This window comes from Parus major, chromosome 1, assembly GCF_001522545.3.
Source record: "Parus major isolate Abel chromosome 1, Parus_major1.1, whole genome shotgun sequence".
In the NCBI taxonomy this organism is placed as follows: Eukaryota; Metazoa; Chordata; class Aves; order Passeriformes; family Paridae; genus Parus; species Parus major.
In genome coordinates this window covers 26,705,066-26,720,177 of record NC_031768.1, presented here as the reverse complement: position 1 = coordinate 26,720,177, position 15,112 = coordinate 26,705,066, and the positions used below count along the sequence as shown (strand labels likewise).

The window sequence follows — 15,112 nt, the reverse complement described above, 5'->3', positions numbered from 1 at the left end:
AGAACAAGATTTTCAGGTAGAGAGCCTAAGCTCTGAAGTGCTGCATCTGAATTTTGGATTTAAATGCTCAAAGAATTTGTGGTTTTGCTTTTGAGGCTTAAAGAGGTAGTTGATGTTGTATGTACCCAGGCCTTTGCTCTGAGTGGGAAAGTGTGAGAACAGCAGATGTATGCTTCAGCTAAAATTTGCACTATCCCCATAATTAAGTAGATGGGTATTGTGGAACTAGTCTATACCGTTGTTTCAAGTTTTAAATACTGGCCTCTGCAATTTTGGTTGTGTAGCTTAACATCAGATATCAGCCTACTTCCTTAGACTGAAAAGAGATTGTGATGGCATACTCAGTTGTATGGTTTCTGTCATAGTCTGCAAAAGATGCACAGGCAAATACTGTGGCTGTGACAGGACCTCTATAATATGCTGAAATGTCTTTGTGAGAAGGATGGGATGTCTCAGAATTAGGAATACCTCCTGTCTATTTATTAGCTAAAGTGTAATAAAGTGACATTGCAGAAGATGATAGCTGCAGTCCATTCACATGGGTTGGATAAGCTTGTGTAGAGTTAACAGATGAGATTTCCTGCTGTGAAATGAGTGGAATTACTTGCAGACCATAGATAAGTCTCTTCTATCCTTTTAAAATTCCAGGTAAACACTTATATACCAACAATTTATTTTTTTAGGATTTAATTTTAGCCTCTTTAAATCTAATCCCATGGCCTTTTGGACAAGCACATCCTCCTTGCAACCTGATAGTAAAGGTATTTACGTACTGCACTGAATGTGTGATAAAACACTCTAGCAGGCATGGACAATAACCCAGCTGTGTCAAAGCAGTTGGCTCAGTAATCCTTATAATTAACATGCATGCTGAAGGAGAGTACTTGAAATTGTGTGTCTGACTACTGTATTTGTCCTGTTAAAGAATGTCTCTAGCCCTTAGTATGTTTACATGAGCCAGCACAATGGATGGCCCTGTTTAAGCTTGTAGCTTCTGTTTGCCTTATTTTTTGAGGATATATGCCCTGCACTTCTTCCGTCACAGTTTTACTACGCCTGCACACTGGATCTCCTAAATTCCCTTTTTTCTGAAGAAATTACATTGTTATTTTCCGAGAATATGTCCTGTGGTACCTGATGTGGTTTACTCTATGTCAATCAAATATGCCTGAAGATCTTGAGACAGCTTATCCAGGAAAGAGCTTGGGTGTATTTAGTCTATGTGGAAATGTTGGCTTCAGTTTCCTGATTATCAGCGTTAACTGCTTCGCTTTTAAAAAGAGAGTTCACAGAAGTGAGAGCCGCCTTCATCTATAATCTGAACTCCACCATGGCTGGTTAGAAAACTGCCCATTTGTAACCAATTTGTTTACAGTCAGACTCTGTAAACAAAACTGCTACAGTTTATATTACCAGTGGTGCTTGCAAGTATGCTTGCTGTAAACAAGCTCAATTTACATGGTTTTAAAAGTATTTTAATTTTAAATAACAAACTTCTAGTTTGCATAAGACAGTCTTCCAATATTAGTGTCTTACATTGTTTGAAAGTGTCAAAATGTCATTTGATAAGATGTTCTTACTTGAACACAGAATTCCTGTTCTGTATGCATAACCTAAAGTCACTTGCTCTGTGTTTTCAAGCATCCCTGTGGATTGAGTTTACTAACAAGTCAGTTCTGTTTTCATAATATGGTGTCCATAATGTGGCGTGATTAATCATTCAGTGCTGATGCACACATGCAAGAACTTTTCCTACCTCCAATTGATCATGGTTTTATATTGGGGGTATATGGCAGGGGGAATATATTTAAAGAAACAAACAAAAAAAGCCTTTCTGGTACTTAAGATTGTTCTTCACTTCTACTCTTCTGATAATTCGGTTATGATTATATATTTAGTGATTTATTTTTTACAGTTGATGATTGTCTTCAGTGTTACTTTTTGGTCTTTGAGCTCTGACTTTAATAGTAAAGGATTTTGAGAGATTCTTCCTGAATTAGGTTTTCAAGCCTATCCTATACAAATATAATAAAGTTTTCTCATGGGGAACTTCTTCCGGGGGAGTATCTTCTGACTTGTGCTGGAACAACATTCAGAAGAAATTGAACCTCGTAATAGTTCTACATTTCCATGCATTATATTTCTCTCAGGTCAGATCATAAACTTATTGTAAGTTCTTGTTCTGGTTTTGGCTGGGATAAAGTTAATTTTTTCTCAGTAGCTGGTACAGTGCTGGGTTTTGGATACAGTGTGAGAGCACTGCTGATAACACAACTGCTAAGCGGTGCTTACCCTAAATCAAGGACACTCTGTCCCATGCTGTGCCACTGAGGAGGTATACAAATAAAGGCTGATAGGGAGCTTTGCTGGGACAGGTGACTCAAAGTGGCCAAAGGGATATTCAGCACCATAGAACATCATGCCCAGTTTATAAACTGGTGGAGTTACCTGGAAGAGGAGCCAGTAGGCATGTGGGAATGGAATCTGGTATCGGTGTCTGGCATTGGTCAGCAGCTGGTGAGCAGCTGTATTGTGCATCACTTATTTTTCCTTAAATTTTCTTTTTTCCTTTTAATATTCTTCTTATTATACATCACTTCTATTTTAATTACAAAACTCTTCTTATCTCCGCCTACGAATTTTACATGTGGTTCTCCTCCCCATTCCACCAGGTTACAGGGTGTGAGCCAGCAGCTCTGTGGTGCTTAATTGCCAGCTGGACTTAAACCACACCTGGGCTTTACAAGTTTGAGTCATGTCAATTGCAGGCTACGTACCTGTTACATGCTTCAGGGTTTAAACTGGTGCTTTCCTCTTATATTCAGAAGATATTCATTGATTGATGCATGAGAGGAAATATCAGTATTATGACTAGCTAGAGACATTTAGGCCTACCTAGTTTTAATGTCAGTTCAAACAAAAGTGAAAATACAGTACAGCTTTGAAAAGGACTGCTGTGCATGATATTGTCCTGAATTTAGTTTCTTCCATATACTAACAATGTTTTGTGTGGTTTTTTTTCACTCAGAGTAGAAAGTTATATTATCCTAAAACCAAGTCTTTTTGGAATACATTGTATGTATGCATGGCTTTTTGTTTCATGCCTGTGAAGATATTTTTAAGGTGTTTGGAACAGTAGTCTTTGTTATTCAAGTCTTTTATCATTTTGAATAGATCTTTGGAACACTAGAATATTATTCCAGTTTGATAAATTGGTTTTATGGAGAACTTTACATATTGACTAATCTGAAGTGACCTTAAATGCATTTCACTTATTCGGTTATTTTGCCCAAAAGGTACTGAAAGAGACTGCATGATAACTCTTTTTAAATGCTGTCAAACCTGGGCAATGAGTGTGGTGTAAAACACTGGAACAGTGTATTTGTTGCCACGGCTTCTAGCTATATTTCTGCTGCTCAAATTAAACAAAGCACATGCTTTTACCATCTACCTGATTGACTTGAAAGAAGTGTTTTGTTATATTCAAAGATACATTTTGAAAATTTTCTAGTTCTTAAGGAAAGCTGTTTTTTGGCGTAGGACTTAATGCCCCACACTTAAACCTCGGGTGAACTTGCTGCAAACCTAGTCCAACTGAGATAATTGCTTAGCTAATATAAAGAGTAAAACACATGGTAATGTGCAGGATATCTACATATCTTCATAACACAGTACTAAATGTACTTCTAATCCTTAAATTAGCTAGGGTGAGGGGGTTTTCTGGATAAGATTCTGAGAAGATGTATGAAAACATTTATATCCTGTAGTCATGATAGAAACTTAGAAATTTGCTGTTTAAGGATCTATACCTACTTTCTCCAAGCTCAGAGAATTTACTGAGATCTAAAAATCTGGGCAAAAAGAATTAATCTACAAGAGTGTGCTGGTGATGGCTTTGAGTAACTTTGTAGCTCTGGTGTATAAATACCTGAAATGATCAACTTGTAAACAAAGGTGGGGCAAAGACTGCAGAGGTAATACTTAGAAAAAAGATCTAAGTTTGAATCAATACTTGGGATTTTGCTGTTACTTTACTTCATACTACTCTTAATGTACTGGACAATTAAATAAAAAGTAATGAGAACTGCTTTTAAAAAGCAGACATTTTAGCATGTTAGCTGTGTCATGTCTGTAAACGTGTCTCTTCTGTCCTTTTCTCCTCTTGGAATGATAAGTTAAATTGTACGATTAGAAAAATCAGTGGTTTTCAGGAACTGGGTATTAGTTTGGTCTCTAGCTGGAGATTTAGGTTTCCTCTGATTACACTGTGCCACATATTTACAAAATTATTTTTTAATGAAAAGCACACTGAGCTTTTGAGATCACCCTTCAGATTCTAACTAAGTTCAATGCAGAGAACAGATAATAGGCTGTTAGGAAATAGGCTGAGGTAAGCAATCATTTTGTTCTTAGAAACAGCTGTTGTGGCTATTGATGTGCTTATGGGTTTATTCTTAAAAACAGTTCATGGATTAATTTCTTAGACCTTTATCCCCAAACTCCCCTTCTCAAAACAACACTTAAACCTAAACAAGCAGAATCCCAAACAAACCATACCTTATGTTTAAATTGCTGTATTCTCCCTCTTTGCTTCCATTCTCTCATAATAAACTTAAATATTTGTTTCCAAAGCTGTCTTACACCCATATGTTTTATCTGCAGTTTGCTCTAGGCTTTACTTTCAGCTTTTGCACTGATCATGCACTGTTCTCAATATTGGTGGAAGGAATAATTTAATGTTGAAGGCAAGAAGACAAAAAGCTAAATAGTAAAACCAATGGTGATACTTCCTCACTACAAAAGCTAATTAAATAGGCTGAAAGCAATATTTTTTGTTGTTTGATAGTGGAACTAAGAATTACTTTACTTTTGTAAAACTCAAAGTTTCAGCAACAGCTATTATGGTAAATTGAGATTAGCTAATAAAAAGCTCATTCCATAAGTTATCTGAAATGAGTTCTATTCAGTTGCTTGGACAGGTTGTTTTACACAACTTCACTTTTTTCAGGCCTGAAGTTTGCTTGTTTACCTCTGTTTGACACCTCTGTTTCTCTTCTCTTAGCTGTCTTATTTGACATGAGTAATTGATTAAAATCCTTTTAATAATATAAAGATGTAGCCAAGTTTTGTTTTAATGCTTGAATTCCAAAAGCAATAGAACAGCATGTAAGAGTTGCTGTTCTGTCCTCGCCTCCTGTAAGTTTAATTTTTGTTTCCTGTCTATCAGCAGAAAATATGTAGACCCTTAGAATTAACTCGGTTCCATAATAATGTGAGGTCAGATGTTATTTCCTATACTGAAATTGTTCAGTTTTAATAGTTTGTTCAATTTCTGTAGAAAAAGCTGAGAAGTCTGCAGTGTCAGAGGATGATATTCCATCTGATGAGGTCGTAATAGTGTATGAGTTAACACCTACCCCTGAACAGAGAGCTCTTGCTGACTTCCTCAAGCTCCCTTCAACATTCTTCTGCTACAAGAATAAGCCTGGATATGCGAGTGATGAGGATGATGGTAAGGAATGCCAAAATTTGTGTTTGTACTGCCTTTTTGTGGGGAAAGGGTGTAATACACTGCATTGGTGCAGCCCCACCTTGAGCACTGTGTGCAGTTTCGGATGCCTCTGTGTAAGGACATCAAACTGTTGGAGGGTGACCAAGGTGAACAGCCTTGAGTGCCAGACTCAGGAGGAGTGGCTGAGGTCACTTGGTTTATTCAGCTGGAAGAAGACAAGGCTGAGGGGTGACCTTGTCACAGTCCAAAATTTCCTCAAGGGCATCAGCTGAGGAAAAAGTACTGATCTCTCTCTGCTGCTCAACTATAGGACACAAGGAAATGGAATGAAGCTGTTGGGAAATTTGGATTAGGAAAAGCTGCTTCTTTGAGAGGGTGGTCAGGCCCTGGAACAGGCTCCCCAGGACAGTAGTTAGAGCAACACGCCCATCAGAGGTCAAGCAACATCTGGGTGATGCACTTACTCATGTGGTTTGGTTTTTGGTAGCCCTACAAGGAGCAGGGAGCTGCAGGTGATCCTTATTGGTCCCTTCCAACTTGAGATACTCAGAACTGTTAGAACCATTGGACACTGAAATATTTTTGTCTGGGCCAATGGGAAGTAATCCTGTCAAATGTCCTTATGGCCAAAGATGAACACTCAAGTCTTCAAAACAGAATAGTACAGTGGAGGCTCAGGAGTGATTAAAGGGTACTTGTTTGGTGTACTGTGGGTGTTGATATCATTACCAAGGCAGTTGGTTAGGTAAGAGTTATTTGAGCAAGAGACCTACTTTAGTATTTTGAGATAAATACAAATCATTTTTTATGAAAAAAAACCGATCTCAGGTTCTCTAAATGTTATACTAATGAGTTATTTTTCTTCTAAAGCAAATTCCTAATTCTATTAGTAAACTTACTTTAAATCAAACATTACTGCTTGTAATTAAGATTGGTTGATTTATTCAGCAGCAAAGACTTTAAATAGAAGTTCTGAGACATTGAGATCTGAGATCATATTCAACAGAAAATGGGAGAAGACACGCCCCCTCCCACAAGTACCTGAGCTTGCAGGTTTTTATGTAAAAAATCTTCAGTCATCTTTCCCAAATCTGTTTAGTGGTAGTCTTAATAAAATCACTTAATAAGAAATACATTTTCTAAAAAAAAAAAACCCAACAAAACAAACCTGTGCCATATATATGTAGCAATCTAGACTGAGAAAAAGTGTTAATAGCACTCTGGAGCACATGTAAGCAAAACTAGAAGTGAAAGCTTACTTGTTGACTTGGGTAACTCTTAAAAGATAAGCAAAAATTATGTATGCCTGCTAGCCTTGTGAGTTGGAAGGGCTTAGCAGACTTCTTTGACCTAGACTGTGTCTGACAACTTTTGTTTCCTCTGTTTAAGATGAAGACTATGAAACAGCTGTTAAGAAACTTAATGGAAGACTCTATCCCAGTGATTCAGAAGAGAAAAAGAAAGGGCAAGGTCCTGTAAAAGGTATATCTTAATAAATTTTAATTACTGTGCTTCATGTACTGAAACATAAACTCTGAATCTGAAGGACACAGGGCAGAGATTAGTTTTATGTTTTCTGGAGTGGTTCTTAGAAGCAGAGATGCTGGGTGCAGAAAACCTGCATCTCAAAGTACAGAGTTAATCTCAGTAAGTTGAACTGTTAGTTAGCAGTAAAGGGGTACCTGAAAGAAATGTACATTCCAGGTGACCTCTAAACAAGAACATCAAAGTCTCTTCCTATCTTGAGCTCTTTCTGAGTATGAAAAATTCAGTTTGGCATGATACTGCTCAAGAGAAAGTTGTCTACATCTTTGAATACTTGCTACTTCTGCAGTTACTCAATTTAAGCTTGGGAGTTAATGTTCAATCTAAAAAGAAAGCTATTTAGTCTCTATACTAAAAATACAGGTGTAGATGACTTGCTTATGTGTGTCTGACGTGGCATAACTTGTAGTCTGGGTAGGTACTTCTGTAAGTAAAGTCTGGGGGTTTTTTGAGGATACGTGCTAGAATGGTTAAGCCATCTGGAATATGAAGAAATCTGATACTGAAGGAAGTCAGTAGTAGTGGCAGCTGCATGATGTAGCTCTTCATCATTGCATGGAAGTTCCATGGTAGCAGTGAAAAAACAGACGTATTTTCAATTATAGTCACCCAGGTTAGGTTAGTTAGTCTTCCACTATTTAAACTGTAATGCTGTCTTGAGAAACTCATGAAGTCTGTCTTTAAGTTGATCTGGCTATTACAAGGTTAATTTATAATGCAGGGGATAAAAATTATTTCAGTATTTAGCTGCCCTCACAGCTATTTTCCATTAATTCTTTATATCAGGCCTTGCAGGAAAAAGTGAATTGAACAGTGAAAGAGAATGTGCTGCTACTTGGGAAAAGAAACCTGCTCCTGAGGAGAAAGATGAAACAAAAGCTCTGCAGGTTCCTTCTACATCTGTTTGTGGTGTCAGTACTGATACTGAAGGTGACAGTCTGGAAGACTTAAAGTCAGAGGCTGAAATTCAAGAAATGAAAGTAAGAGCTTAAATCTTTACCGAACTTCTTGTTATTAGGCTTGCACAATTACTTCATAAATGTGTGAGACAGTACAGTTTTAGAACTAAAACATCCAGTGGGGAAAAATCATTTGAGGCACAGCTACAGAAAAACTCAAGTGTCTGCCAACACTGGAGGTTAGATTTAGGGAATAATATTTTTTTGAAAACAGACTACTTCAAAGATACTTCAGTCTCTTGTCAAGTTAACATCCTTATGTTTTAACTGTAAAACTTCAGAAAGCTTACAACTTTTCTCGGTGTTGTTTTTTTTTTATAAGGACTGTTCTTAGACTCCTAGGGAGGGGGTTTGATTCCTAAGGTCTTCTAACTTATTTACCTATTGCATAACTTTTTTGATTAATTGCAGGAGAATGAAGTTGCAAGCTCAAGTGACTTAGTCTGTACCAGTAAGGAAGAAATACCTGCTCCATCAAAAGATGAGGTGACAGTATGTGTCCAGTCAGGTACCAGCAGTGAAGAATCACATCCCACCACAGAAACTGTGCAAGTATCACAGACCTTACCACGAGCTGAAGACAAACCTGTAGATTTGTCAACTAAAAAGGGTGATTCAGATGGTTCAGAGTCAACACAAGGTAAGGTCAGGAGTGTGCTCTTGAGTTTTTGTTGTAGGAAACTGTGCTTTTCTGTGGATCAGTTTACCTAGTGTAGTTGCTGTCTTGGGGAGAAGTAGTATCCATACTGAATTAGAAGTGTAGATACCAGTCTGATAAAAATGTGTATATATCAAATTTTATTGAGTTCAATTTTGCTACAACAGAGCAATGCTAGTGTCTATTATGTAATTTATGTATGATGTACTTTCATTAGTTTACTGTTAAATACCACATGAGCTCTGTGGATCTGCTTGTAAGTAGTATTCTGAAAATCACACAGTCTTGGGCCCTTTTTTAAAACCATAATAGATATGACGTCATTATGACAAGTGTCATTCAGACTTGAAATCTATTTGGTGTTAAAAAATGCTGTACACAGTTCTTCAGTTTATTCTTGTGACTACATAAATGTATTTTCTTTAAGAAAGTAGAGAAAAATGTTTTATTTTCCCCTTTTTATTTGATAGAAAACAGAATCATCTCATTTGGTTTTGGCAATAGTGCAGGCCTGTCATTTGCAGATCTGGCATCCAAAAGTTCTGAGGACTTCGCTTTTGGCTCAAAAGGTGAGTTCAGCTAGTCTCTGAGACAAGCCTCAGCTGGACTTTTGCTTCATACAATATACCTTTTGTGCACATAATTTCTGCTGATCATTAGAAACAACAATTTTTTTTGCAAATTTTTGTTGGGAAGTTAAAAAACCAAAAGTTTAAAATGTAATTCTCTTCATTGTAGATAAAAACTTTAAATGGGCCAATACAGGAGCAACTGTGTTTGGAGATACCACCCGTAAAGCAGATGAAGATGAAGGTGGTAGTGATGATGAAGTAGTACATAGTGATGATATCCACTTTGAGCCAATTGTGTCCTTACCGGAGGTATGGTGACTTCTGGGATATAAAACAACATTAAGATGAGTGTTTTTGCTAGTGCATCAAGCTTTAAAATATGTTTTGCTTAGTTGACTTTGCTTTCTGTGTTGTTGTGTGGAGTTCCGCATGTTTTACACTATGTTGAAGCACCTGTTGATTTAAATCCTAGTACAGTGTAGCCCTGGGGAGGTGTCTGGTGCCTCCGTTAAAATCTTCAACACTGATTTCTTTATAACTTGACTGAGAGTTGGATCAGGATGCAAATTTTTATGCCCAGCTTGTAAAAGCTAAACTATTTATATAGCATAGCTGAAAATCAGGAAGGGGAACTGAATAACTGCTAGTGCTTATACAACTCAGCTATGTCTTTGTATCAGTGACTTGTAGATTCAGTTCTGTGAAAGCCATGCCAACTAAGAATTTTTTCTCTAAGCTAGGCAAGATTTCTAGAATCACTGAGCAGGAAGATGTACAATTAACATTACCTAATGGCTAAGGGAACTAACTCAATTTCAAAATAAATGTTCTTCCAGAAGTAGGAGAACCTTCAGCTTTGAAGGTAGCCTTATAACTTACTGAGACTTCTCACATGTCTTGATTTGGTTTTCAGCCTAGTAACCATTTCAGACTCTTTTGATACATAGTCATATTGCTTGACCTTTCTATAAAAAAGTTTAACTATAGATTAGTAAAATAATTGAGCAAGGCAAATAGAGCACAAAGTACCGGTATGTAGTGCCCTTTGAACAGCTCATCTGATCTATTTTGTAACATGCCTTCAACTTCCTTTTTTAATATTTGGTGTGGCTTTGCTCATCTGTGTGTCACATTATGACTTCTATGACGCTTTTCTTCTCTGCTTCCATTTTTCAGTTTCACAAACAGTATTTTGTCACATATTTCTTCAGTTCTCTCAAGTTTCCATATCTGTGGAGAAGTGCTAACTAAATGAGATTAGAGGCCAGTAAATGCATACATAAAGTGAGGTGGAGATACGGCTGTCAGGCTGAAGTTTTATATACTTAGTGTTTATTATGTTCAAATGCAAATCAAATTCTTTAACAATGTTCTAAAGGTAACTCCTGGAATCATAATTGTACTTTGTCTTCACTTCTCAGTGTGCATATCATTCAGTAAACCTGAAACTTGGGAAACTTGCTGGAACACTTGATTAAAGTAATGGGGTTTTGTTAAAAGAAAAAAAAACCCCACACATAAAGAAAAACTCAGCCAAATAACCCACTCCCAAAGCAAAACCAACAGACACCCACCAGAACTATGTGTACTGTGGTGAAGGAGGCTTGCAGAGCTGTAATTGGTCTCAAATAGAATTTATTGGGCTCTTAAATTCTGAAAATGTTTTATCCATTTTGGTGTGCTCAGTGGGGTACTGGAGAAAAGAACACACTGAGCAATTTTCCATTGTAATAGGTCAGAATGTTCAGAAGTATATGTAATAACTATTTAATATCTTTCTAGGAAATCACAGATAGTCTACTGTGCTGGTTTTTTTTAGGTGGAGGTAAAATCTGGAGAAGAAGATGAAGAAATTCTCTTTAAGGAGAGGGCAAAACTTTACAGATGGGACAGGGATGTTACTCAGTGGAAGGAGCGTGGTGTTGGAGAGATCAAAATACTCTTCCATACACAGAAGAAATACTATAGAGTCCTAATGAGAAGAGACCAAGTTCTTAAAGTCTGTGCAAACCATGTTATCACCAAAGAAATGAACTTAGTGCCCTCTGATACATCAAACAATGCTTTCATTTGGACAGCCACAGATTATGCTGGTGAGTTTTTTCAGGTGGTCTTTGTTTTTTCTAGGTAGTCTGTAGTTTCTGTGTTTTGTTTTCCCCTGGAGATTATTAAAAGATGAAGCTAAACAGACCTTATTTGATTTATTTTCAGATGGTGAAGTAAAAGTAGAGCAATTTGCAGTCAGATTTAAAAGCCAAGAAATGGCCAATTCTTTCAAGAAGATGTTTGAAGAATGCCAGCTAAGCTTGTCAGAACTACAGAAGGGGCACTTGTCTCTGGCAGCAGGACTGTCAAAGGACACCAACCCTGTTGTGTATTTCGAAGTTTCTGCTGATGGTGAGCCTTTAGGACACATAACCATGGAGCTGTTTGCAAATATTGTACCTCGAACTGCTGAAAATTTCAGAGCCCTGTGCACAGGAGAGAAAGGATTTGGATTCAAGAACTCCCGCTTTCACAGAATAGTCACAGACTTCGTGTGTCAGGTAAGCATAAAAAGAAAACTCTTCACTGAGAGAATGAGATTCTTCTTGACTAACAGTGGCACTATATAAAATGACTTATACAGAGTAGCACATTCTTGTTGGCAGCATGGATCCACTGTGCAGGATATTCTCATCTGTCCTTTCATTACAAGGCAATGAGAAATGATGCAAGCAGCACATGATACCCTAAGATGCTTTTCATCTGTGCCTGCCAGTGACCCAATGCTTCAGTGCTTCCTAGTTACTATCATGTCAGGATGGAAGGAAAAAAGGAGGGAGTCCTCTTAAAATATACAAGGGGCCTGTTGCTGAACAGGATCACCAAGGAAAGTAGATGTTCCCAAAACTACCATTCATCCTTGTCTTTCTCCAGAGAGGAACTTCCTGTATGCTCACCTGTTAAGAACACTTTACTTTCCAGGCTTCTATTGGACTTTAAAAGTACACTTTGTATTTTAGATAATGTGCACTTTAAAACTGATATTCCAAGTATCACAGATGTTAGGTTTCAGTCTAAAACAAGTCTTCTAGATCCAATTACCATGCAGTGGCCTGTTGCCTAAAATACCAGGTTTTATGCTGAAAGCATCAGCCTGCAATACATTCTGTAATCCCAGGTAGACAGTGTTGGTTTTAAACCTTTGTATGCATTCAGTAGCACTGGCAGGTTATTCATAACTGATGAAGGCTTAGGAGATTGATCATAGCTCAATTAGACCTTTCTTAAAATTCTCATGAGTAGTTCATAGAGTTTCAATATCTTGGAACAGTCAAAATGAACCAACATCAGTACATGCTATGTTAATGATCTGCATGTCACTACATCCCCAAAGAGGCATGTAGATGACTTTCTACAAGCCCAGATGTATACAGTAATATAGGAACATAAGACACAAAAGTAATAGGAAGGACATCAATCTGTCCTGGACCTGGAGCAAGTCCAGAGGAGGACCAAGACTTAAGAAGGATGAAGCACTGACCCTTTGAAGAAAGGCTGAAAATATTGAATTTGTTTGTCCTGGAAAAGGGAAAGCTCAGGGGTGACATAATGGTGTCATTCCAGAGCCTGGAAGGGAGCCTACAAGAAAGATGATAGGAAACATTTTACAAGAGTATGTACTCACAGGACATGGGGGGAATGGCTTCTAGGTAAAAGAAGGTTTAGAACTAGATATTAGGAGAAAGTTGTTTGCTGTGAGGGTGGTGAGACACTGGAAGTAGTTGCATAGACAAGTTGTAAATGCCCTATCCCTGTCTGTGTTAGATGGAGCTCTGAGCAGCCTGGTCCTAGGTCTAGGTGTCCCTGCCCATGGCAGGGGAGCTGGAACTAGATGATCTTAAAGGTCTTTTCCAACATAAACCACTCTGTGATAGTATATGGATGGTTTGTTGTCACCAGAATAAAATATTAGCCTGTCTTTTGATTATCTGTCTTTGTGTGTCTGAAGTACTTCATGGCTCTTTTGTTAAACCTTTGTGCCTTTCTGATAAACTCATTTAGGATTTAAGCTTATTTCAGGGTGTTCCACATTTCCTATAAAGGGGCAGACTTTCTTTTAAAACAGTTAACTGCACCATGTGTGCCTTGACAAAGTGATCTTTTGTCATATTACATGAGTATATTTTAAGTTTGCTCTGCTTTGCCTGGACTTTCTTGAGGTACAGTGTGAAGCTCTTAAATGAGAACTAAGGCTGTACAGATACAATTTACTCAGTCATCTTTATGTGTATATTCAAAATCAGGAACCAGAAGTTTGCTGCCTTCCAGAAAGATAAAAGACACACCATGCTGCTCAACCAGTTATGAGGCAAAGCTGTTTGCAATTACGGGTCACTGCTACATTAACCTTTTTCAGGGGATTAATTCTGTGCCTCCAGGGACTAAACAAGGACAGGCCTTCAATGAGATAATGCAGGTCCAGGCAGCTTCCAAGGCCAAGCAATGCAGGCAGTAGGAAAGACAGGCCTAGAGCAATGTCACTGTGGGGAGCAGGAAGATAAAATGCCATGTTTAGAATAAACAAGTGATAAACCTTCTATCACTGCTTCCCTTACCATTAACAAACCTGCTAAAGCTGGGAAGCTAAACTTGTAAGCAGATGTTGATACTTGGGAAAATGAAAAATGAGTTCTTCCAAAACAAAGTCTTTACTGTTGAAAGGAAATATAGTTTTTGGATTATGTTTTGGGACTTTTCAGTTAATGCTGTATCTGGTTTTTTTTTCTTTTTAGGGAGGAGATATAACAAACCATGATGGAACAGGTGGACGGTCAATTTATGGAACAGCATTTGAAGATGAGAATTTCATAGTGAAACACACTGGTCCTGGACTATTGTCAATGGCAAATAAGGGCAGGGATACAAATAATTCTCAGTTCTTCATAACACTTAAAAAAGCAGAACACTTGGACTTCAAGCATGTGGTATTTGGGTTTGTGAAAGATGGAATGGATGTTGTGAAAAAGATGGAATCCTTTGGTTCTCCTAAAGGGCTAGTAAATGGAAGAATTGTCATTACAGACTGTGGACAAATATAGAATTATTTCTTTGAGTATACAATGTTTTAGCAGTATAAATCAGTACTTAGATGTTATTGACTAATTATTTCAACTTCTTAAAATGGACACTTCTGATGTATAAATGTAAAATTACAGGTTATAGTTGAATTTTTTATGTGTTCTAATTGATTTTTTTTGCATGGTAAATAAAGTTCAGGCACTGGCATATTTCAGATGTATTTGTGTTATCCTGACATATTTGTATTAAGTGTCAAATTTTAAAAATTAAATCCTAGTCTTGTTAAAATAAATGTCTTGTCTTCACTTTGGTTTGTTTAAAAGAAAATAACTTGCATAACTTGGTTCTCTTGATTGTGCAGACTGTAGATGCAAATTGCTGGAAAGTACACTGAAGGCCTTGGAAAGTTATTGGGTATTCCAGTGTGCAGAAAGCAGGCTCAGCCAGGTGGATGCTGGTTTGTTCTGTGTAGTTTTTAAGTGATTGATCAATGTTTTCCTAGAGCAGTATGCCAACTTTTTTGGTTTTTGTACTTAAAGTATTTCTAAAAAACTTGGCGAAATGATAAACATCTACTTAACATTGGCATTTTACCTGACATACTTTTAAGTATAACCCTCTGACTCTGCTCAGTGTTTATTAGCTGTGGCCAGCTTTTCTGACTTTGCTGCAGGCTCTACCTTGTTCCAGCGCCTTTTACAACTTTGCCTCTCTATAGTATGTATGGGTAAATGGGGGGTTTATTTAAACTGATACTCTACAGCTCCGTGCTGGTGACATGCATTTAGCTTAGCTTTATTTG

General features: G+C 37.5%; 1 protein-coding gene across 3 annotated transcripts in view; it reads left to right on the top strand.

Moving 5' to 3' along the window:
- Positions 1-14,602, top strand: part of LOC107207366 (E3 SUMO-protein ligase RanBP2) — a 33,602-nt gene extending 19,000 nt beyond the window's left edge. Inside the window, exons 21-30 of one of the 3 annotated variants that reach the window (XR_004496620.1) lie at positions 684-761; positions 5,339-5,512; positions 6,902-6,994; positions 7,844-8,037; positions 8,428-8,656; positions 9,145-9,243; positions 9,413-9,555; positions 11,029-11,339; positions 11,458-11,792; positions 14,025-14,078. Coding sequence is in view for 2 of the 3 variants with exons in the window: in XM_015634305.3 (XP_015489791.1) it covers positions 684-761; positions 5,339-5,512; positions 6,902-6,994; positions 7,844-8,037; positions 8,428-8,656; positions 9,145-9,243; positions 9,413-9,555; positions 11,066-11,339; positions 11,458-11,792; positions 14,025-14,330 (1,925 nt within the window). In the remaining variant the exon portion in view is untranslated. Of the gene's footprint in view, positions 1-683; positions 762-5,338; positions 5,513-6,901; positions 6,995-7,843; positions 8,038-8,427; positions 8,657-9,144; positions 9,244-9,412; positions 9,556-11,028; positions 11,340-11,457; positions 11,793-14,024 lie in introns of all 3 variants that reach the window. The other 2 variants (XM_015634305.3, XM_015634315.3) reach the window with 2 other exon arrangements.
- Positions 14,603-15,112: the final 510 nt, after the last annotated feature.